At 45.3% G+C, this 25,081-nt stretch overlaps 1 protein-coding gene across 3 annotated transcripts; it reads right to left on the bottom strand.

Annotated features, from left to right (window-relative positions):
- Positions 1-3,704: 3,704 nt before the first annotated feature.
- ELAVL1 (ELAV like RNA binding protein 1) lies at positions 3,705-23,319 on the bottom strand. Of its 3 annotated transcripts, none has more exons than XM_080634260.1 (6): positions 23,202-23,313; positions 16,974-17,157; positions 12,647-12,750; positions 11,892-12,045; positions 9,924-10,149; positions 3,705-5,107 (listed from the first exon to the last, which is right to left on the bottom strand). In XM_080634260.1, the coding sequence occupies exons 2-6, from the start codon at positions 17,143-17,145 to the stop codon at positions 4,783-4,785; spliced, it is 981 nt and encodes a 326-aa protein (XP_080490386.1). In that variant the 5' UTR covers positions 17,146-17,157; positions 23,202-23,313; the 3' UTR covers positions 3,705-4,782. The 3 variants fall into 3 exon arrangements, with proteins under 3 accessions (XP_080490386.1, XP_080490387.1, XP_080490388.1); XM_080634261.1 differs by lacking the exon at positions 23,202-23,313 and adding an exon at positions 22,550-23,032; XM_080634262.1 differs by lacking the exon at positions 3,705-5,107 and adding an exon at positions 5,117-6,473 and having other exon boundaries at positions 23,202-23,319.
- Positions 23,320-25,081: the final 1,762 nt, after the last annotated feature.

The following is a 25,081-nucleotide window of genomic DNA, read 5'->3' as shown; positions in this document are numbered from 1 at the left end:
TAGAGCAGAAAGCGGAAGGATTGGCACCAGCTTGGCACAGGAGGCAACATTAACTCCGCTGGCTCCATCCCCTCCTGCCAGACAGGAGATGACAGCACAGCACCAAGTAAACCAAAATTTATAATGATGTAACCTGAAGATTAAAATAATTTCAACACTTCAGTATGAAGATGCCATCTAAAACAGTCACAAGAGAGCTAAACACACTCAGCTGCTTGGATTCTGCTCATGTTTAGAGTGGTTCTGATGCTGCCATCTCCTCATCTGAGGGAACTGGACTTGCCTCTGCCAGCTTAGAATACACAGCAAACACCAGAGCTTCCTTTTCCATATTTACCGTGAAGTTTTGCTAGCTGCAGATGGTTATCAGCAGGTTTAAACTGTGAGTAGGCTTGTGGCTAGCTTTTCGCACCAGGGTGAATTCCATTCGTAGTGGGAATCTGGGAAGCAAATGTAAGTTACTGAGCAGGAACAAAAACTTTGTAAATCATCAGACTGGAAAAGGCCAAGCCTGAATAAAGCCTTCGAGCACTTCTGAGTTTGACAAAACTCAAACTATTTTAGATACTAAGAAAATCTGATTCATATTTTTATTTGGCTTTATTCTGTACAACACAACTCAAGTCCAGAATGTCTCTGAGAACTTTGGACGTGGTCTTCAAGCAGAGTCAGGACAGTTCTGCATTTAACCAGGCATTGTCTCATTTTAGAGTGAAGCTCCACAGTCCAGCAAAGAATGAAGACTGCTCGTGGGCAGTTCTGGAAGCTCTATAACAAGTGTCTGGCAGCCACACCATGACCCGGTAAAAGCCTTCTTGGAGTGCCAGATCCAACAAAAGAAAGAGATGAGGATCAAATAAGGGCAGCAGCACTTCCCTTTCAAGTGAAATACCAAGATAACCCAAGGGATTTTACATCCAAAAGTGACAAAGCAACAATTAAAATCACACCAGACATTCAAAAGCTGGCGAGGTTTCCTGCAAACAGTAACTGGTTGAACAATCAAGGTCCTGGAGGCTGACCAAGCCCCAGCACAGGACCCTGCCCTTGCACAGTGAAGCCTTTTTCCTGCCATCAAAAGTGCCTGACTGCAGATGGGCCTCCCAGAGGAGAAAGCTCCTGGCCAGCAAGTGGAAAGCAGAGACTCCCCACTGGGAACAGTTGCAGAAGCCAACGGCAGGTTCTGCTGGAGTGCCAAGTGTTGGCATGCACACAAGTTCTCCTTGTGAAAGCAAGTGGACCCAAAGCAAACAGGTCCATTGGAACATCCAGCCCAAGTCTTCCTGTTTGTATTCCCACCTGGCAGAGTCTCAGCTCTGAAGGTAGCTACCCTGACCATAAGACTGATGAAGAAGCCTTCTCTCCCCTTTCTTTTCAAACACAAGGCAGCTGAACTTCTTTTCTCACCGTATTTGTCCATCTGATTGAACACACGTAAAAACAAAACGGTGTCATCCAAACTGCAGAGTCACGAAATCCAGACTGACGCCTTCAGAAAAGCTGGCACCCTCACCCTGTCCCCTGAAGCATCATCATTCTCTTCAGCATCTACACGAGACTCCGCAACAGCAGCATGGCCATAACTACGTGTTTTCATCAGGAATTAGAGCTGGTCCTTCAGCAGCATGTACCTGGGGGTGTCTTGTGAGGCTTCCAGCCTCTTCTGGGGGACCCAAACACGTTTCTATCAGAGCTGTTCCCAGTAGCACATCTCCAGCCTGGATCAGGTCTTTGAAATCTGATCACCACGTCCTAAGCCAGCAACCAAGACTCTACCTCACTGAGCTACTGCATCTCATGAGAAATACAAGTGTCCTCTGGGTTGAGACAGGCCTTTGGGTTCACAAAGATCCTGTAAGCAGTGACTGAGCATCACCTGAAAGAAACATCCATATTTCATCAAATTAAAGGATGAAAAAGCAGAATGTATCAACAGTTTTTCTAAACTCTGAGGATTAAGAGGCCAAACCCTCTCCTGAAGCAGGTATGTTCAAGGAAGAGCTTCAAAAAGCTGGGTTTAGTTTCCATTTCCAAAAGTTTCCTTTGGTCTTTACTAGTAGGATACATAGCTCTTGTTTAGGACCAAAAGCAGCAAGAATACAGACAATTTTTCCTTGACTTCTGCTATTTATGCCAAATATTGACTATTATGATGCAGACCACACACTTTAGTATCAGCTCTTGCTATTTTAGCAGGGGTTTGTTTCCCTCTTTTCCTGACTCAAGCAGCAACATTTTGCTCATGGAAATTACATGGTAACTGCTGTCAGAGCAACTATCGAAGGAAGCTGGGATCAGATGGTTCCTACAGGAGATGTTTTCATAGCACTACTGGAACAGCATCCTGCAAATTCCTTAGCAAAGAGAAATGGAAGAACAGAGAAGCAGGCAGATGGTGAGGATGCCAAAAAGTCTCCACGAACTGCTTTCGAGCTCAGAGCAGTGCCAACACACCTGCAGTGATCACTGATGCACAGTCCTACCCAGGGTGTCCTTCACTGGAAGTCTGAACCCCATCTAAATGCTGTGATAAACCAGCAACTCTCAATTAGTGTGGAATTAATCTTATATTAAATAAGTCAAGAGAAAATGACAGGAAGCTGGGAACAACTGTTCTGTGGAATAGGACAGTGTGAGGTTAAGAGATGTGGGACACAGTGACTCTATACTACTCAGTTTTAACTTAAGAGAAACCCCCTGAGTGCTTCTGAATCTCTCCTTTTCCACATAAAACAAGTATTTATTGATATAATAAAAGACTGATGACAAGTTGGTGGAAACATCTGGAACAGAATGCTGGAAAGTACCCTCAAAGGAGGGGTGGGAGTCAGTCGCTCTGTCACAGCCACTGCTGTACAAACCATGGCGCTTCTCAAGAGATGGTTGTGAACAGGACTGGAGACAGTGCTGAAGGTGATCAAAGGAGATGGGCTGTCTTTGGGCTGTGCAGGACTGCAGGTCCCACTGCAGAAAGAGAAGAAACGACTGCGAATGCAAGGCAAGGTCAGCCAGGGATGGAGGGATGCAAGCAGGAGGCATGGAAGGGCCTCTACCATTTGAAAGTCAGCTTAGGGACTGGTAGAGGTTCATGCAACAAAAGGAGACACTGCATTAAAACTGCCCTGACCCCGTCTCTTGTTTGCTCTACCAGTGAATACCGGACCTGACGGTTGTGCAGATAAGCCTCTAGTCATGCCCAGTATCCTTACACAGCCTTTACTCCATGGAGCAATCCTTGCCAGATTTCCTACCAAAGAACAACCTGCAGGGTTATGTCAGCCTGTGGCACACAGGTTCTACGTGACAGATTTCTTGTAGTGCTCTTGGTTCACAACCCTCTTTTCTTTTACTTCTCTGTCAAAGGAATAACTGATAAACCCTTCAAGAGGAACTAGAGTTCTTTAAAGCAACACTCATTGAAAGCTGGACACTGTGTGCAATACTCAGCAAAAAAATAACAGAAAATAAAAAACAAAACAAAATTTGAGCAAAACAAAATCAAATTTAATGTTCTTAAATGCAAAAGTAAAAACAAACAAAAAACACAAAAAAGCAAAAGAAAATTAACAGAAACAGAACAACTCAAAGTTTCAAGGCAGTCTGCAGAAAACTCGGGGGATTAATCTTTAAATCTACAAATCAAAGGGGGTTTTTCTTTCGTTAATATCTAACTTGCAAGTAGGTAAGTACTTTTCTGCTGAGTGTTCAATAAAGCTAGTTGTCAAAACAAAAGACTATTAAAATAGAAAAATCTAGCACTCATTAGAAGGGATGCGAGAAATACAATGCTCAAATGTTTATAACTGTTACTGTTTTTTCCTTTACAAAATAGAACTACCAAAGAAATTCAAACTATAATGATCATTGAAAATGAGTAAGTATCTTGCTGCATTATAATGTACCAGTAAGTAGTGCACCATGCATTAAGTATTTGGACAGAAGAGACTGAGGTTGATCAAGTAGCAACGTAAGGTTCGCACTCTCTTTTTGGAGTTTCATTTTGACTCTGAAATCTTCCCGGAGTTTCTTGGAAACTCTTTGGTCCATTCCTATTAGAAAGTGGATTTTACAAGTAAAATGTTTCTAAAACCTTTGAATTGGACAGCTTGGCCACTGCTCAGTGTGCAACTTACCTCCTCAATGGTGTTAAAAGTTATGCTGGCATGCTACTACTTACAAGACCTTGACTTAAAAAGCCTAATCCTCAACTACATAACGTAGTAAATGAATATTAATTGAGCAAACAAATGACTGTCAACTAAAACATTAGTATTTCTCAACTTTTCTTCCATACTACTGAGTCAGGGGTAGAGAAGAAGGTCACGGGGAAAGGGTGGGAGAAACAGCAACATAAAAACCCCAAGAAAATTAATTCAGTCAGCCTGATATTTTGCAGAAAATTCCAGTTTTTGCAGACAAAATTCAATGGAACAAATGTTAGTCTCATAAGTGAAAGCATGCTTCAATTTTACCACCATCCAGAGGCTCTTGTTAATGCAATCTTCAGATTTCAGGGGGGTTTTGAAACATGTTTGTAAATGAAATAACTTAAAAGGAACTTAAAATTGGTCTGACATTGTGGGATTTCAAACATTTGAACATGTCAGTTGCATCCCAGAATATAAAACCTTTTTCACTTCTCATTTAGACTAAGACAAACACTTGTGAAAGTTGGCGCAAAATGAGTTTTACACTAACAAAAAAAAAAAAAAACCAAAAAAAGAAGAAGGTTTCAACTTCTGTCACTCACTTAATCTATTCCATACAAAAAGCACGAGCAAGTTATTTGTGGGACTTGTTGGTTTTGAAGGAAACCTGTAAGATTTTGTCCCCCAGGCGGTAGCCATTAAGACTTGCTATGGCCATTGCAGCTTCTTCATAGTTTGTCATGGTCACAAAACCAAAACCTTTGCACTTGTTGGTGTTGAAATCTCGAATAACTTTCACATTGGTAACCGCACCAAAGGGGCCAAACATCTGCCAGAGGATTCCCTCATCAGCATCTTGACCAAGGTTGTAGATGAAGATACACCAGCCAGAAGATGCGTTTCCTGGAACATTTACACCAGAAAGCCCACTCATGTGATCTACACCCATAGGAGAGAACCTAGCAAATAAAAAGCACAATATTTCATGTAAAAGTTCAATTCAATTCAGCAAATTCACTCGAATGGGAAGCAACTGAGCATCAATATTCTCTACATGGACATCAAAACCGCCAGAAAGAAACGCTTCCCCCATTCAAATTGACAATCAAAATTGACAGCTGCCAGGAAAAAAAAAAATGAATCAATGTTAAGTATTCCAACTAGCTTGTTAATAGGGAACTATCCTTAGGAACAGGGAGGCAACAGAAAAGTTGCAAGGCAAGATTAGGTGCTCGCTTTCACAGGGCACCTGAAACTCAGCCAGGCTGTGAAGAGCACTCCATGGCATCGGTGCAGAACTGCTTGAGTGCAGGTATCAGGCATCATCTCCCCAGAGGTCCCAGCCTGCTTCAATCCACCCACCACTTACTTCTCTCAAGGAGTTTGCATCCCATCACCCTCCTTTTCTCACCTCTAAAATACGCTGGGAAGTCATAAGCCAAAGGGTTTTGTGGGGTTTGCTGGGGCGGGGCAGGGAGGGGATTCTTTGGGTTTAGGAGTAGAGATTGTGTGTTTTTCAACTTAAATTTCTTATTTTATGGAACAGAAGCAAACACCCCCCATACAAGCAGGTTACTCAATCAGCCCCAGCTACTAGGCAGCTAAGGAAATATTAGTATTTCCTCAGCCAACTCTCGGTGGCTGTGATGTCCCACATTCCCAGCTACGGAATTAAAATCTCAGGTTTTTAATCCTGAATACACAGTTCTGGAGGTATTCTAACTGCAGGAGCTTCTAAACATCAGACCAGCAAACCACATTGAAGTCACAGTTTTACAATTGCAGGATGCATGTATGGTTGTCTTAGTAATTTTACACCAACTTCATCCTAGGAAAACTTCTCTGGCTTTACTGAAGTGGGGTTTAAGTCACCAACAAACCCTTCCTAAACCTGTCTCCTGCATTGTACCCCAGAAGTATTTATGCATAACAAATAGCAAAACCCCTTCTCCTTTTTATATCTTGCTTTGTAGTATTTTCTTTTCTCCTACAACCCATATCTCTAACTCCCCTTTATTTTATTTCTGGTCTCCACCCTAGTAATTCAAAGCTTCAGAGTATTTTAAGGCAGTATTATGGCTGCAAGCCAAGCACTCAAAAGGTCAGGAAATGTGAAAGTTAAGGTTAAAACCTCAATTTTATGAAACTAAGCTTATGTATTATTTAAAAAATGTGAGGACATGTGATTGTAGAAATATAATTATACTATACCAGGGGTTCCCAAACTGTGGTGTACCACTGGTGATATGCAAACCACTTAAAAGTGGTACACGTGCTGCTCTCTGCCAAGAACATGGGGGTGGCAGTTCCTGATTCTCTGCTGACCTGGAGGAAACAGGGAATGGATGTCTGGGCAGTGAACGCTGCATTAAGTGCCAAACACTTCCCCACTGACTTTTCTTGCCCTGTACCAAGAGAGGAGCTGCTGCTGTCTTTGGACAGAAGGGAGGGCTCAAGAGAGTGTGCATCAGAAGGAAGGGAAGCAGAGCTGCAGCAGCCCACCCATGCCCACAGGGAAGTCAGCTCGTGTTCAGTGTGGCACTTTGGTTGATGCACTCATACAAGAGAACCACGCAGTCACCATCTCCCCTGCCCCAGGCTGTCTGGTACTCAAAGACAGCTCATTTCCTTGGATACCTGAGCTATGAGATGCTCCTATACCAGAGCAGGAGGAGTCTCAGTGGTGCAGACCCCTTCCCAACCTGGCTCAGCCTGGCTGTGGCCCCACTGGCTACCTGCTGCTGGTGTTTCTAAGCCCAGTGTGGCCACACCTGAGCTCATGCTCCACATACTCACTGGTGCTCACACTGTTGGCCATCCCCAAGGAAATCCAAGTTTGGGAATCCTTGTACTACAGTCAGAATTGAAAAAGCAGTTAAGAGTATCAGCAGGTGAATGACACACAGTAATCCACGTGATCTGACGAGTAGGTGACAGATCTACTGCTTAGTTTGTTTTCAATAGGAAACTTTCTGTGTTTGCACTCTTTATATGCTTACTTTTTTGGACAGACACCTTCAGCTTTGTAGCTTGTTCCCATTTGAGAATGAGAGGGTAGGATGTAGTTCCCCTAATATCTGGAATATTTTTGTCTCAACAGATCACCAGCCTTGGGTTCCTGCTTCCACGCGTGGGGAGCAGAAAACCACTATGCTCAGAACTGCACAGTGTTGGTTCCAGCAGTCAGTGTAGCTCTGAACCTGCTTCCTGTAAAGCCTCAGGCTCTGCCCGCAAGCCCAGATCAATAGGACATTAAGGACTGGAAGCACCTGCAGAAAAGCAGCAGGATGACAACGAATCTGAATGCACACTACAGGAAAAAAAATTTAACAGCACAGAGCTCTGGTGAAGGGAAAAGGCCAGGACGCCGAGGGCCTTTGGCCAGCCTTCTCCAGCTTTAGGAGCCAAACTCCTTCATTTCATTAGAGTTCAATACCTATAAAACTGCTATTTTGTTTAAGCTCTCACCCCAATGGTTCCTCTCCTCCAAACGCAAACCACAGTGTCATTCCTTTGGGATGGAAGCAGAGAACACGTCAGACCGTGCCTCAGTCCAGGCCAGCACTTTGGTGGGATGAGGCATTAAGACCAGTTCCTGATGTGAGCCACAAATACCACAGGAACTACAAAGGATTAACAGAACATTAAACAAAGGGTCTCAGTGATAGCTGTAGGAAATTAATAATTATAAATTAGAGATACCAATGGCTTAATCCTTGATTTACAGGGATTAGGATGGAACGAGATGAAGTGTAATCAAAATGTCAGCATAAGAATTCAACTTCTAAGTAGCAGAGCCCGCAACTGTAATTTATACAGACCTTGAGCTCTTTGGAAGCAGCTTATCCTTCCATCATGTTTTGTTCACTACACAAAACCAAGACTCAGTCCAAACTAAGGTTCCTAAGGTTTACCACAGTTTGACCTTCAGCATCCTTTAAGGAACAGTCCCTAGAACTTGCTGCTCACACCAAAGATGGGAAGTAAAATAAGACAAGCTTGTGGGATGGTGCCTGTGTACTCGTGAGAACGTGGCTGCTGCTCTACTACTCCCTCTGCCGATCTGTAGTATCTCAAAAACTTGAGCTTCTTTTCAATCAGCAAGCAGAAGGTGACCAAGATGTGTTGACAAATGAGCACTGGGCTCAGGCAACCACCACAGATCAGGGATGGAACAGAGAGACAGAAGGTCTTCTCTCTCATCTCCACTTGTGAGAACCCATGCCCGTAGAAATGTAGGAAATGCACACAAATAACATTAATGCTGCTCTTACAGACATCATAAATGAACTGGGCATTAAAATTTAGTTTCTCCTGCAAGTATTAACACATGAATCATTTTTACTGTTTCTGAGTGATGAGGACAGAATTAAGGTTATTTGGTACCTTATTTATGGATGCGAATGTTATTTGTACTGCTTACTCTGATGCCTCTTAAAGCTGTTGTAAATTTTAAGTAGAAGAAGGATGATGAAAATGTCCGATTACATTAAGAATGAAAACATGAGACATAAAGCCTCAAGATCTTACCAGGACCAGGACACAACAAAGCCCTGGCTGATGCAAGACACGGTTCACCTAACTGCAACAACACAGAATTGCATTCCTTGCTTAATCTGGGTGCAGAGATCTGGATGAATGCTTCAGGGAAATGAGATTTGAGGAGCTGCCTGCATTCAACTTGCCTGGGCCACAGTCACAACCAACAACCGAGGTTGACAGGGACCTCTGGAAATCTCTAGAACACCTCCCTGCTCCAAGCAGAGGCACCTCGAGCAGGTTGCTGAGGTCTGTTCCAGCCAGGTTTTGAGCATCTCCAAGAATGGACACTCCACAGTCTCTTTGGGCAACCTGTTCAATCAGCCTTAGTGGAAAACAACAGATGACAATGATTCTCGTTGGAGACACATCACACTGAGCTGTTCTTAAAATGCTAAAAGCATTATAGGAAGGTCACTGGAACAATAGTGCTGTAAGAAGCTATTTGAGTTTTTTGTCCAGTTTTACTGAGCTAACTGGAGGAGAAAAAGAAAGAAAAGTAAATTCTCCACAGAGAAACACCACCCTAAGAAACATGAACACATAACAAAGCCAAGACAATAAGTACATACAATGCATTTTCCAGTGCACTGTCCAACTATCACCACCCTCCTTTAAGCAACTAAAGCAATTCAAATTCAAGTAGTTCATATTCCAAGCAGTTCTCGAAGGAAAAACACACCGTATCTCCCACAGCCCTGGGAGGAGGCAGGGTGTTGTAATTACTCAATGATTTTACCGAACTTCTGAGGACTCAAGGACAGAACACTGCCCAGCTCAAGATGTAGGCAGAAATCCTACTGCATCTCATCGTCAGGAATAAGGTTTTCCTATTTTACTATGACACCCCCCTGCTGGAACCAACGGGTCAGAGCTTGAATTAAGTTGCAACTTGCATCAGTATTCACCTAGATGGACTACAGTCTGGGGATCTGTTGAGACAAGCACCTAACAACATTCATCTGGAATCTGCTGCTTCCTGTACCTCACTACACACTCAATTGCAGAAACAGCCACCGTAGGGTTTGTCCCTTGATATAATTAACTTAAATATGAATTTTACAAGTAAGATTTTTACTTCCATCATACTTTAATTCAACAGTTTTATTTACAGAACACTGCAGGACACAGAGTGCACTCCGTATTCATTCACACACAACGAGATCACTGCAGAGCTTCCCAGACGAACACGGGAATAGCAGCACAGCCTTAAATGCATTATTCTTCCTAACCTACCTGAATCTTTGCGCCTGGTGATGCACCGGCCCTCCAAACCTTCTAGCTGGTGAATGACACAGCTGGGATAACAGAGCCACATTTTTGTTCTGGTTAGGATTGGCTGCAAACTTCACTGTAATGGGTTCGGAGGAACCTGGGGGTTTGTGACCATTGAAATTTGTAATTGCCTCTTCTGCTTCTGACCTTTTGTCAAACCGGATAAATGCGACCCCTCTGGACAAACCTTTTAACCAAATCAATAAAAAAAAAAACAATAAATAAATCAAAGGGAAGTTCAGGATAAACTCAAAATAACTCTGAAAGCAAAAGAAAACCAAAACTGTTAAGTATTTCTGCGGGCACAGCTTGCAAGTTCTCTACAGTTACTGATAGTTCTTCAGCAGCTGGAGAATAAAGTACAAAATTAAGGAACAAAAGACAAATGAATACATTTGTTCAAGGCCAGGTTGGACACAGGGGCTTGGAGCAAGCTGTTCTAGTGGAAGGTGTCCCTGTCCATGGCAGGGGTTGGAGCTGGAGGAGCTTTAAGGTCCTTTCCATCCAACCCAAGTCCGGGTTTCTATGATCTGCCCCACCACTGAAGGGAACAGAACACCAGCATCACCCAGAAGTCAGCAAGGACTATCCCAGAGCCCAGCATACTGGTACTTCCTCTCAACATCCATGTTGCTCATCTTAGTGGTGCTCACTTGGATCTATCACAGCCTTCATTTAAAATACAAGTGTTGTAAAAAGCACATTCTTAAACAGATAAATTCTCTGAAGCTGGAGAACAGCCTCTGCTGAGCAGCTATATCTGAAAGCACAACAGAACACAGTTTCTCCTAACTGGGACTAGATCAAGATGTGAAATGCAGGTTTTCAAGCCAATGCTTGGCTACAGTCTGAAGGGAAAGGAAACCTAGGCTAGGCTTCCATTCAACTTTATGTTGTAAACAGAATCCATTCTTCAAACAATAGATTATTAAGGTTATTTAAAAGCAAGCATCATATTCTGAGCTGACACTGATATAGACAGCATCATGCCTCAGCACACTTGATGAAAACACTATTATTTCTGGAGGGATTTTAATTGTATGACTTCAGCCATCTCATTTTATAGCTCTGTCAGACAGACGCAAGTGATCCCGACTCCACTGGCAGCCAGAGAAGGAGGACTCCTTTCTAGTGTGTTTTCTGTGCTCTAAGTCTTTTTCAGCTGTCATCTAGATAGGCAGTTCTAGAGACAGAGCCATAGAGATATCGAAGCTGAGTGCTCCCCAGGAAAGGATTTTCCTCATAGAGTATAGGCTGAAATAATTAGGTAAGAAATTAAAACTCTCTGAAAACACATTATAACATGGGAGTCAGGATTAATGTTACAAAGGAAACCCTTAACTTTGGTCTCTCCTGAGCCGAGTGCTTAACTAAGCAACTGCTCCCTTCTCTTGCTCATGATATTTAATACACAAAATCCATGCAGCAAGTTCAAGAGGGAAGGACTAAGTGTACGGTTGGCAGTAACCACAGGGGGCTGTGGGACACCTCAGATGTTTTAGAAGATGAGAAAATTGTCTGAGTGAGTTCCAGGTTAGTGTAAGAGACAAAACACATTGCTTTGCTTCTTAATATAGAACTATGGCCTGGAATTTACCTGTGGGTAATAGTTGTGTATGTGTGAAATAAAGGTAACTCCAGATTAGAGACACTGCCCAGAAGTACAGTGCACCACAGTAACAGCAAGAGAGTAGATCTGGCAAATCAGCCTGGCAAAACTGACAATAAGGGCATGAAATATGGTATGATTTAGATTATAAACTAGCAGAAGCCTTTCTGTGCTTTAAAAACACCATTGGAAAAGGATACCCCATGAAAACAGTATCAGTGCTTGACACCAGATGTCATGGTAAGGTTGTAAAAGTCTAATATAGTTTAGGATCTGCCAGAAAATGTGCTATACGCAACAAGTAATGCAACAGAACTCACCTGTAGTTTGATCCACAAGCACACGCGAGTTGATGATGCGGCCAAAACGTGAAAACATATCTTCTACATCTTTCTGTGTCATTGACCGTGGCAGCCCACTGATATATAAATTAGCATCCTTGATAACTTCAGAACTAGGACGAGCATAAGAAACCTTTGAAAAGGAAAAAAAGAAGGTAGTTCAGGAAAACATAACTCTTAGGCGGAAGCTCTTCCCTGTGAGGGTGCTGAGGCGCTGGCACAGGGTGCCCAGAGCAGCTGTGGCTGCCCCATCCCTGGCAGTGTTCAAGGCCAGGTTGGACACAGGGGCTTGGAGCAAGCTGCTCCAGTGGAAGGTGTCCCTGCCCATGGCAGGGGTTGGAGCTGGAGGAGCTTTAAGGTCCCTTCCAACCCAAACTCTTCCAGGATTCTACAATCACCTCAGGAGGTGTGATTTCCTACACATTCAGTAGCTGTTATTTTGGAAAAGGAGTACATGTGTATTAACATGATTTCAAATAGAGATCGGCAAGTAGCTGAGATGCACGTGAGTTCAAAAGCCCAGCAACAGTTTGTAATGATCCCAGCTGCTGCTGTTAAAACAGTGGGAATGAAAAAAGGGAATCTTTGAACAGAAAGCTGCTCCAAAACTCAAGAGGCTTTAACAGCTCACTTTACTGCTCTCATCCCAGAGTCCAGCACACAAGCCTCCCCAGCAGAATGGAGGTTATTAGAAAGCTACTTCATAGAAGAATAAGAAAATCCAGACATCCTACCTTGATAGTTTTTGACTGAAGTCTGAGGCCATTCAGTGTGTTTATTGCTCTTTCAGCATCTTTTGCAGTAACGTAGTTCACAAAGCCATAGCCTAAGCTGTGTCCTACATGGAAAAACATCTTTTGAAATTAAACCTAACAACAGAACGTTATCACCATCAATGTCACAGAAACACAAAGGAGAAAAAGGGAACTCAAACATAATCCACACAGCAAGTATTTAAATAAGCCAAAGAAGTATCGCAGGGCTGGCACGCATCATGAGGAGTAACTCAGAGCTCTTCCATTTGCACTGTGGACATCCTCTGTCTCCAAGGCCAGTGTGTATCAGGCAGCTGCAGAGGTTCCATAAACAAAAAATACTGATACTGAACAGCCTTGAAAACTTAATGGAGGTGGAACAAAGGCAAGAATTGAGCAAAGTTCATTAGTACAATCTTTTGTAGATAAAGAGCAGAGGCAGAAAGCGCCAACAGAGGAACCCCCAGTAAGAAGTCATCAGGCTGCTATGTCTGTGAAACTATTCCAACTGTCACTCCTGGAGACAAGACGGAAAACAGTTTTCAATCGTTAATAAATCCAACGTAGCTAATGAGCAGTGAGTGTCCCAAACACAGGATGGAGCTGAAGACGTAAAAAGTCTCTTGAACACAGACAAGTCATGTACTACTACTTTATGTAAGTTTACTCTTACAAAAAGAAGGCAGGGGACTGGAGCTGGAAGAGCTTCAAGGTCCTTTCCAGCCCAAACCGCTCTGCGATTCAATGATATTCCCTTCTCCTAAACAGTAAAAATTGCCTTCCTTTTAGGATATGCCAAAAACTATATAAGGAATCAGCATTTACACAGCATTATGCTGAATGTCAAGTGTTTATTCTGGGCAAGCAGACAAGTTATTTGCTTTACCATGATGTTAAGAGCCTATTCTGCAAAAGAAGGCAGCGCTGTGAGAGTTTGCAGATTATTTTAGTGGAGAGTAATTAAATAAACGTCTAAAAAAGCCTTTCGGAAGTTTGCACATACATAAATGCAAATGTACTCCAGAAGCAAAGATAAAAAAGAAGAAACAAGTAGGTCCTTATCTGGATGAATAATTAACAAAGTGACCAGAAACCCTCGTTTTAAGCAAACTACTCTACTCCTTCAGCTGAAAGAATCTAGTTTTGTTTCCGTGACAAAAGCCCTTTCATGAAAGAGGCACTCGTTTTCTTTCTGAGCATCACTTGGTTTTCTGTCCATGTCCCTGCTTCCTTCCCCAGCTCCCTGAGCCGCTGCCTCAGCTTCCAGCTCATTCTTGACCCTCCCCACCCTGGCCAACATTGACAACTCTGAGGTGTCCCTGCAGGACAAGGCTGGAACTGGATGAGCTTTGAAAGTCCCAACACAAACCAGTTTGGGATTCAATATCCTGGGTTTCCTAGAGTAGGAAGCTGTATCACAGGGATACCTTATTCTCTGCTCAAACAGTACAAAAGGTGAAAGTAGTGAACCAAGAACTCTCAAGATGTTGGACACCTCCCTAATAAAACCAACTGCCATCAGACAGAAGGCTTATGCGGAGGTGCACAAACTTGTCAACAGGTACGCAGAACAGGGCTATGGGTCCCATGAGCAACAATCGGACCCCACAGCAGGCTGAGACACTTAACATGTGCAAAAAGCTTAACCCAATCTTTCCAGAGCTTTAGTTGGGTTTGAAAGTAACAGCACCTCCCAGGGGAAGACAGAGAAACTAAATACAACTCACTCAGAGCAGAGTAACTTTTGGCTTTAGCATTTGATAAAGAAGAACTAAAAGCCTGTGAATACCTGCATGAAGAGCAGACTAAAGATCACCAGGTTCCCTCACAACATGTACAGCCATTGAATAGAAGCATTCACATTGTGCACACACACCTTGACACGACTGCATCTAGAATTGCTGAATTTCTTGCAGTACAGGGTGGCCCAAAGGCTTCTACATTAACAGATACTGAAGGAGGAGAAACACTTTAAAGGTGCCCAGCACAGCAGCTGGGCTGGAAATCCAGACCCCCGAATCTGCATGTCCCAGCAAAGTCAAGCACTCCCAAGGCAAAATATAGTACAGGACATATTTCTTCTGTTGAATCATCTCTGGTAGGAGGCAGAGTTGCTCCAAGAAAGAGGACACTTAACACTACACATTGCTGGGTAGGAAATCAGTGCAGAGCACAGGTTTGGCTCCACTATCTGAAGTCAGGCTACAGTCTGATCAGTGCAGCCTGACTGGACAAATCCCAGCACTTTTCCTTGCTCTCATCCCAAAAGAAGAGCCACAGGAAGAGAGGATTTCATCAATTCCTTCGGGTCAGTGGCAACTCAGCAATCACCACCAGGAGGCCAGCAGATGCAACACTGAGAAGCTGCATCTCACACTTGACACTCTGCCACACTATATTGGGAAATGACCTTCTAATGTTTCCCCTGGCTCAAAGCCCCAGGGAATGGCTAGTGCTAGCCTGAAGATGTGACAGAAAGAACAATGTCTACTGTCAGTTCTATAGTTCTCTTACGGTGTCCAAGACATACTCACCACAAATACAAGTACAGTGAGCAACAACCCAGGATCTGCTCACTGTTCCTCATCACAAGTTAAGCAGAGCCATGCCTGCAAGTGCTTAGGAATGCAATACACAAATTGGGGAATGAAGAGACCAGCACTCAATCTTTCCAGTATGATGAGGAAGAGCTGAAGGAGCACTGCACCCTGACTAACCTTCATCTACTGTGCACAAGCTTCTTTTCGCAGTTGCTGCAAGGAACAGAGAAAGAAGTTCCCACATCTCAAACACCACCACATATGCATCGTTAGACTAATAGCAACTGCTCTAATCCACGTGCACACAAAGCAGGAAACTCAGGGTGAGGAACGGAAATTGACACTGTGGTTTGCTGCCACTTCCCACTTCCTAAGGTGCCCATAAGCAACACCATCCAGGGTAAGCAGTTGTTTCAAAGAGTGTCTATAAATTTCTATAAATTTTGTAAGCACAACCTAGTGTGTGGAACAGAAGATTGTTCAGTCCCATGCAGTAATCCTAACAGAACCCAACCAGATCCATACTCTGCTCATAATGAAGATTCGAAGCCAAACAAAACTTTGGCTTTCAGATCGATTCTTGAACCAAAGTAATGAGTCTCCAGAAAGCAAAGGCTACTTCAGTCAGTCACTAAAAGCTTTATTCTAGGGAGAAGATGTTTTCTGCCCTACATGTTTCATTAACAGAGAATTAATTGAGGAAAAAAAAGATACATATCAGGCATTGTTTTATGAAGAATAAGCATTATCAAACAGTGATTTTTAGCTCTGCAAATACAGACATTAAAGGTAACTCCAAAGTAAAGAAAAGGTTTAATAGCATGCCATTCCAAACTCCAAGCCTGGGAATTGCTCCTCATGGTGTTGCAAGTAGCAACAAAATTCGAGCAGCTACTAAATTAAATACCATGCAGAATTCAACACTTGCCAGCACTTTAAAGAAAAGCAAGCATTTTGCCCACAGGCACTCAAGGACTATGCAGTTCCAACAGGGATTTTACTTCTGATTCTTCAGGGCTGTTAGGAAAAACCTGAAGCACACAAGCATGTGCTTTGGACTTTAAACTACCCAGCACTGTCAAGCTTCAAGTTAAAGTTAACCAGACTTTACCACAGGATTCAGTGCTACAGGGAACAGTGTGAAGTAGACTCTGAAACTGCAAGTGATGACATGCCTTGCTTCCTTTTTCACATATCCTTACCTCTCAGAGAGGCAATTTTGTGCTGAGTTAAAAATCTAAGGTGTAGCTTAGCTGTGACAGCTGAAGATGGGTTTGCTATCCTTAAAGAAAGTGTTCCTATGTCCCTGCAAAAGAAGCCTCCAGAGCAAGCCTCTGCTTCTGAGCATCTCAAACTGTTTGTCAACATCTAGGCTGAATGCTCAGCTATCAAATTAGCCAAAGAAATCAGTATCTTAGGAAACTATTTCAAGATGATTTTACATGTTGTCATGGTTCAGGCCAGGAGAATGGAAAGAATGTAAATCCCATGGGTTGAGATAAGAGCAGCCCAGTAACTAAGGTGTAACACAAAACCACCACTGCTGCTACCACCAGTAATAATAAGAGAAATAACAAGGGGAGAGAATACAACTGCTCACCACCCCCCAACCGATACCCAGCCTGACCCGAGGAGCGATCTAGCCCTTCCTTGTGATTATACACACACAAACATTTAGTATTTCTACATTAAACAGCACTCAGTTAAGCATTGGCTTGAGCAGCCCACCACCACCAAGTGACAATTAATTACGCACTAGACCATACCTGCAACTTTGTCCCGAATAAGTTTTGCAGATTCAACTTCACCGATGCTGCTAAAAAGACTCCGCAACTCATCCTGTGTCATGTTCTGAGGGAGGTAGTTCACAATTAGATTTGTCCTACCGATATCGTCCCTGCAATCTTCAGCCATGTGATCTTCATAACCATTAGACATCTTATATTATATCTGCCAAGAGAAAAAACATCTCACATCAGTTCTAGAGCTTGAACAAAGACAATTCTTCCATGTGGTTAATGAAGGAAATGAAGACATGAAACAAAAAACAAAACGAAGTGCAGGAAGCAATGGGTGTATTCCACACTGGAATGGGCTTACCCAAATAAGATGGAGGTCTGTAAAGTCATGAATAGTTTGAAGAAAATCAATCAAAAGCAATTACTACCTTTTTCTTATAATACGGAGAAGGATGAAAATATGGCCATGGACTGGGGAACAGTCTAAAGCAAAGTATTAGGAAGAACTGAAGTACTTGACCACAATATTAATCTCAATGTCAAAATATATATGGAGGAAAAGAGTGGGTTCAAAAAGAGGTTGGGCAAATCAAGGTTATCACAGCAGTCATAGAATTTCCACAAGCCAAACTTCCTCCACCTGAAAGAAGTTGGAATGTTTCTTCTAATAAAGAACAACCAACTGTTCCTCCTGTGCATTTTTCCCCCCTCACAAAACATTATTTGTTGAAAATCCCAGAACAATTCCTTCTTTCAAACTACCAAGCACAGCATTTTACAGAGCTGTGTAGCATTCGAGAGCTCTTCCTGCAACAGGAGACAGCTGAGGTTCCAGCAGCCTGAGGAAGCCTGGGTTGAAACCACCACCATGGGAAGCTCATTTTCTTGTACAGTTCCAGACTCTGGTTCTCCAGTTTCTTGCTGCAGATTTGGTCTTCCCCTCAGTCCAAGCACACCAAACATCCCCAGCTCTGAAACAACAGTTCTGTTTAACAGCTCTTAAAGACAGCCATGAAGCAGCCAGAATTAACAGAAAAGCGGCTAAAAACTGAGGTGAATTCATGGCCTCCTGATGCGCAGTTGGGCACTCCTCCCCTTAAGTCACTGCAATGGTGTTTAATTCCGTATGTGCTTCCAATTCCAACTCCACCAGACTCCACCAGCGAGAGGAATAAGCCCATAAAACTTTTTTGGGGGAATGAAATTAAGGTTAACCTGAGGGGATGGAGCTCTTTCTTGAATCCAGAGCTCCCACTACAGGAAGAGCATCCAAAGTTTGGTCACGTACAGCTCCAGCAGCAATGCCTGCTCAGCTCATCCCGTGCTCTTGCTGCACTCAGTTTACCAACTGTAAATCCCAATGGACACTGCTGTGTTTCCAGAATAACGGTAAACGGATGCTTCACCTGATGCAAGAGCTCAGTCTAAGCACAAATTCAGGCACTGGAGACTTGCAAATCTTCAAGTCCCTTCTGAAAGTTCAGTATAAACCTTCCAAGTTCAATGTGAAATTTGCTTCTCACTGAATCACTCAGCGCTGCCATGGAAGAATTAAGTACCCTAGGCTCAAAGAAGAACTTTGTACTTATTTTAATACAACTTTTGGCCAACACACTCATTTAGCCCAAAGAATAACCTAAGGTGCTGTACATAAGCAACTCCTATTAAAACTCCTCTAGTTGCAGCTTGCTTGAGAGCTGAGCACATTATCTGAGGCAGGTATCACTAACACAATGCTAATCTTGCCTGAGGGGATAATCAAATCTGAGCTGAATTAGAACAGTCTAAGGTATCATTGCTTTTCAGACACCACACATCAGGTTGGGTGTTCAGAGTATGCAAAAGGCTTTAGCTCATCTCAGTGCAGTGAGGCAGCCACCCTCATGATACCACACAGTTAATACTGGCTGTGCTTGCCAATTGATTTTTGCATTGAGGTGGAACAGAAGCATTCCTAGGACCCCATTCACTCCTCAAATGAGGTAATGTGTAGTTACAGCCAAGAGAGTTGGCCAGGGCTTGGAGCAACCTGCTCTGGTGGAAGGTGTCCCTGCCTGCAGCAAGGGGTCTGGACTGGAGGAGCTTTAAGGCCTCTTCCAGCCCAAACCAGGCTGAGATTCTATGATGGCAAGTTACCAGACTTGTATGAGCATTAAGAAAAGCTGGCAGGTGTTTGGCAAGTGCCTATCACCTGCAAATAACTTCACCACAGCCTCTCATCTCACTGTCTGCAATACTTCTGGTGATACCCATGCAGCGCATTGGGCATCCTTGGTTCCAAAGCTACCAGAACAGTGAAGGAAGCCCTCCATCTGTTTTCTCCAGACATTAGGAAGCCCTACAGACAGGCCTGGCAAACATTTTCATGGGATATCAGGCACAAAGCATGCAGAGCAATGAAGGCATCGTAGAAAAGAGGAAAAGGAGCAGAGCACTGATAAAGATGTTCCTTTCTTCCTAATCTTTCACCACGCACTTACACAATCTACTGCAATAACCCTTTCTGGCCATACTGGGAGTTAATGGGAAACCACTTCCTCCACTGGTGGTGAACTGTTCTTATGTCAGATGAGAGTAAAAACAGCCCCTGAAGAAGTGTTGGCCTTTGAAAACAATCCCTGCTCAGCACATGGATGATGTATGCTAACACGCCCCTTCAGCCCCCCACAAGTCAGGGTTGACTCAGAGGTAAACAACAAATTCGCCTATGTCTTGGACACTGTCCTACCACTCAGCATTGAAGCTGCTGAGCAGTCTTCCTTAGAGATCACACCTGAAACAGAACAAAAAGGACACTATTGCATCAAGGGCAGTGCCAAACCAATCCACAGAGCTGCAGAAGGCAGATGCAGAGGTGCTGAGATGTCCAGATTTGAACACATGCCAAAAGCAATGCCTCACACCAGAAGGGTCTGCAGAGCCTATAGAGCCTCCAATAGCTTTACATGCTTCACAACTCAGGACACAACTGAGAAGCAAAAGGTTAACCAAGGCATAGAGGAGACACAGACTGGACACACACACCCCCATACATTTTTTCATCTCAGACCCCTCTACTTTCCCTATGATCTCCAAGAAAACCCCTTTTACTCTTCAAACTCCTTCCGTGTCCCCAACAGCTCTCCCTACCACACTCCACAAGCATAGATGTCTCCCTGAAAGGGGCTCCAGGAAACCTGGAGAGGGGCTTTGGACAAGGGATGTAGGGACAGGACAAGGAGAATGGCTTGAACCTGCCAGAGGGGAGACTGAGATGAGCTCTTAGGCAGAAGCTCTTCCCTGTGAGGGTGCTGAGGCGCTGGCACAGGGTGCCCAGAGGAGCTGTGGCTGCCCCATCCCTGGCAGTGTTCAAGGCCAGGTTGGACACAGGGGCTTGGAGCAACCTGCTCCAGTGGAAGGGGTCCCTGCCCGTGGCAGGGGTTGGAGCTGGAGGAGCTTTAAGGTCCCTTCCAGCCCAAATCACTCTGTTATTCTGTGATTCATTCCATGATTCCACAGGTTGCTCCTGCACTCCTACAACAAGGCCATGGAAGTGGTGGGCTAGAAGAAAACTGTAATTTATACTTACTATTCCACTGCTACCAATATTAAAAACAAGAACAAAACCAGATAGCAAAAGCACACACATGAATAGCATCTCCACCTTCCCAGCACAGCTTATTTCTACCCTACCCCCCAAAAAAAAAAACAAACACCAAAAGAAAGTTAAAAGCTATTTTTTTTCATACATCTTCTACATATAGCAAGGTTGTATAATCAAATGGATCATTCAGGCCAGCAGTTTGAAGCTTGCAGGCACTTCAATCACAGAACTGCACATCAAAAAGGAGAAGTGCCCTGACCAATTTCCAACAGAGGCAAAACGTGACACCTCGCCTCTGCTGAGCTGTGTCACTCTTCCTGACTGCTTCAGCTGGTGGGAATCTCCTGCAGCTGCTTTCCATGGTTTTTTCTGAAGTGCAAAAAGAACTGCTTCTCTTTGAAGTCTTCAAATACAGTAAGCTTGAGTTTCTGTAGCTAAAAGTCACCACCTTCACAAGGAGCTTATCCACAAGACACGTTATTAGATGCTGCACCAACTACATTTTACTGTCATCAATTCATAGAGGGCTTGTAAGAAATAAGCAAGAAACAAGGCAGAGACCAAAGCTGCAAGAGAGAAAGCTGAAAGAAACAGATTCTGAAACTACAATGACACATCTGACAGGTCAAGACAAGGAAGGTGCTTAGAGAAAGAAGGAAAAGTGACAGAACATGCAAGAAGCAGCAAACAAAATAAAGTGGTTTAAGGACAAGGGGAATGGCTTGAACCTGCCAGGGGGAAACTGAGATGAGCTCTTAGGCAGAAGCTCTTCCCTGTGAGGGTGCTGAGGCGCTGGCACAGGGTGCCCAGAGAAGCTGTGGCTGCCCCATCCCTGGCAGTGTTCAAGGCCAGGTTGGACACAGGGGCTTGGAGCAAGCAGCTCCAGTGGAAGGGGTCCCTGCCCGTGGCAGGGGGTGGGAACTGGATGAGCTTTAAGGTCCCTTCCAACTCAACCCATTCCCCGGTTCTGTGGTTAATGAGGCACACAGACCACAGTTCACACGAGCTCATGGCAGCACCAGGTACCAGCCACGTTCCACACACACCGTTCCCTTAAAGACACTCTACACAACAGTCACGTTTCCATTCAGACTCTGCTTGCCACCACTCTTGACCCCACAGCCCTGGCACTGCATGAGGAAGCTCCCATAGGAAAGCAGCATCAGCGCATTTATCTGCTGCTGCAGAACCACCCACATCATGGCCCAAAAACTGAGGCTATAAACTCACACTACAACACCTGCACCAGCCACACCAGCTCAAGAGCCTCCTGTTCATACTCCAGCCAAGGGGAAGACCCACTGCAAGCACAGGTCACAGTCCTGAACCCACAGCCCCATCTGCATCGTTACACAAACACAGCTACACTGCTTCAGGACAAAAACTGGGACAGGCCCAGCGGAATGGAGCACGCTGCAGAGACTGACGAGCCCAGGAGTTTATTATCCATCATACAACCCAGGCTTAACCCCCATGGCAGGGGAGCTGGAAGTAAGGTCCTTTCCAACCCAAACCATTCTAGGATTCTAACCCAAGCGCCGCAGATACCCAAGAAATCACATCAATCATCACTGTTTTAAGGGGAAATACACAAGGCAGAGAACTGTTCACACTGATCTAGAAAGAAAAGTGGTTAAACTTAAGCTGGGGAAGAGGCAAGAGATGAGCAGTGTGAGCACTCAACATCCACATTCATGGCATAAAAGGAAAAGGAAAACAAACAGAGAGACCACAGAAGAGGACCAAATGCCAACAACAAGCACTGATAAAGGGAATTAACCTATCCCTTTCCCATTTCTTCCCTCCTTCATTTTCCACAGATGCCTCAAGTGGATTGCAGGGTCCCAGTGCAAAGTCCTTTATGTAAGAAAACACACTTCCCTTTCCAGCAAGGCCCAGCAGATAATGCTGCTCCAACACCCAGCATTAGAGCAGGAGGCCAGCACACGGATCCATTCCATCAGAGCTCAGCGGCCCTTTCGCCCGCTTCCTTTCACCCACATCCCGCCAATAGTCTTACCTCTTCCATCACTAAGAAAGGGCGAGCGCTCGCTCTGAGAAGCCTCCCACGAGCACTGACAATAGTGGGCTGCTACTTCAGTCGTGATTTTTTCCGGCCAAAAGCACTTAGCACAGCACTACTGAACCCTGCTCCCAGCAGGTCCCAATTTGCACACACTGACCACGTTAGGAAGCCGACCCTCAGGTACCGCCACTCAGTAAAGAAGCGCCAATCTTAACGGGGGGGGAAGATTTAAAGCGCCGTGTCCGTGCAGACAAAAGGCCAAATAAACATGGAAGACCGCGACACGAAACCGCAGCAGGGCCCCGGCACAAGGCGCGGAGCCGGGCAGCAACGCCGCCTCCCCGCCCCGCTTCACTCCACGGCAGCCCGGAGTAGCGAGACCCGCGGCCCAGGAGCGTGGCGCCCCCGGCCTCTGCTGCGCCGCATCCAGCTCTCGCGGGCCCGCCCGGCGCCGCAGGCCGCGGTCCCGGCCCGCGCTCCCCCTCCGCTGGCTCCTCCCCCCGCAAGGCCCCGGCTCTTCCCCTGCAGGCGCAGGCCCAGGCCTCGGCCTCGCCGCCGGGCGCCCACCCCCCGCTGGCTCTCGCCCGCCGCGGCCTCGCCGAGCGCCCCAGGGTCCCCCGCGCAGTCCCCGCCGGCCTGAGCTTACCTGCGGCGGGCGCGGCCAAGCCTGTGCAGCGGGAGGCGAACGGCTCCGCAGCGCGCACAACGAGCCGCTAGCAGCGCCGCCGGCCACGCCCCCTCCCCGCCCGCCGAGCCCCATTGGCTGCCCTGCGCACGTGTCCCGCGCCCCATTGGCCCTGCGGACTGTCCGTCAAGCGCCGGCCGGAGACGGCCTCTCGCGGCGCTGCATGCGCAGCGCCAGCGGCCATGGTCGATTGGGAGCGCGGCCTCGGCTGCTGAGCGGAGCGGTGCTCCCGCAGCGCGGGCTTCCCCCGCCGGGGCCTGCTCACGGTGTGGAAGAGCCGGGAGGAGAACGCGTGTGGTGTCTGTGGTGCTCCTCTGCCGAGTCCTTCCGTGCTGCTCCAGTGGAAGGAAAAACACAAGTTCCCCCCAGGAGCACAAGAGTTCCGGACGAAGCAGGACAGCCCCGGGCTCTGGGTGTTTGTGGTCACAATCTCCCGTTAGCGGAAGCCTTTCCATGGGACCTCAGGGGACTCTCCATGAGCAGTAACACAAAGGGAGGCTTGTGACTGGTTAAGAGATGAAACACTTCCTGCGTCAATGAGATGCAAGTGATGGTCTGCAGGAGGAGCTGTGGTGGTCAGTGCGCCAAAAAGTCCTGCAATGGCCTTGGGGACGTGCAGGTCAGGGATTGTCCCTCTGCCAGTGATTTTCGGGTAGCCAAGGGCATCTCTCTGTAGCTGAGCCTGTTCCTCCTGTACAGGAGGAGTCTGTGAAGGTGAAATTCCAGTATTCTGCAGCAAACATCTTTTTGCTATTAACACACTATTCTGCAATAACACCATGGGACAAAGCAGCATGTTCAATGTGTGACATACTTGTGAGCTTGCAAGTAAATCCCATGTGCCAGTCAATGGCCAAAAAATTGGAATACTGCTGTATTCACATGTGTGGTTTTATCATGTCATTTGCAGCCAACTCATAATTTGAGTTTTATTGAGTTCTGTAACAGAACAGTGAGATCTCATCTGAGCTTGCAATATGGCAGCAAAACCATACACCTGACTACGTGTTCCTTGCCATTCCCTTGCACACATGTGCATGGAAATAGTCTGTACCAAGTACCAATCCCAGTGGAACACGTGGAAAATCACACAATGAAAATGCAGGTATGCTTCGGCAAGGCCTCATGTAATAATTTCCCAGCACTGTTGCACTGATGGTACCTGGTTTATCTGCCCAGAAATCAGCTTCAGAAACCCCTCCAGTAGTCCTGTTCTACTGGGCCATCACATGTAGAATCCTCACCTTCTGTATCTTCAGCAGGGATGGCCCAGCCTCTGCCATAGTCCAGAGGGCAGAGCGCCAAAGAAAACACAATGGTCAGCGTCATTAAATGAAGCATCCACCAGAAGGTTAATGATTAAGAGACATGTTAAAAACATTCCCATTTCCTTTCTCTCAGTGCCAGATGGGGAATCCTCACATGCAAAACTCCAACCCTGACAGGTCTGGAAATATCCTTCAAGGCCTCATAAAGCATTAAAGATGTTTGTGCATCTGTTATTTGCTCATGCTGCTATGTATGCCAGCCACAATATCACATTTTCTCATGCACATCAATGACAGCTTTGTTTTACTGTGAAGTTTGTATTTAACTTGTCTCATTCAGGTTTTAATTAGGAAATCCCATTCCTGGAACTAAGATGGGTCTCAGAGCTCAAAAAAATCAATGTGTACAAGTCAACATCCTGAACTGGGAAAAAAGCTCTCTGCAAACAGGGTGATGCTGGCACCAACTTCCCACCATCATCTTACACAGCAGGAACAGGAACAGCGTGAAGGGAGTTACTATTAGTCCACAGCTTCTCCCCGCCATGGGGGTTAAGCCTGGGTTGTATGATG

The sequence above is a fragment of the Psittacula echo genome (assembly GCF_963264785.1).
Source record: "Psittacula echo genome assembly, chromosome: 24".
Taxonomy (NCBI): domain Eukaryota; kingdom Metazoa; phylum Chordata; class Aves; order Psittaciformes; family Psittacidae; genus Psittacula; species Psittacula echo.
The sequence above is the reverse complement of the archived record's forward strand: the minus strand, read 5'-3'. Positions and strand labels throughout refer to the sequence as shown.

Coding starts and splice junctions, on each gene's coding strand:
- ELAVL1 (XM_080634260.1), bottom strand. CDS start 17,145: ATGTCTAATGGTTATGAAGATCACATGGCTGAAGATTGCAGGGACGAT. Junction 12,046..12,646: donor TTCAGTCAAAAACTATCAAG/GTAGGATGTCTG, acceptor TCCTTTTCAAAG/GTTTCTTATGCTCGTCCTAG. Junction 10,150..11,891: donor GCTTGTGGATCAAACTACAG/GTGAGTTCTGTT, acceptor TTTGGTTAAAAG/GTTTGTCCAGAGGGGTCGCA.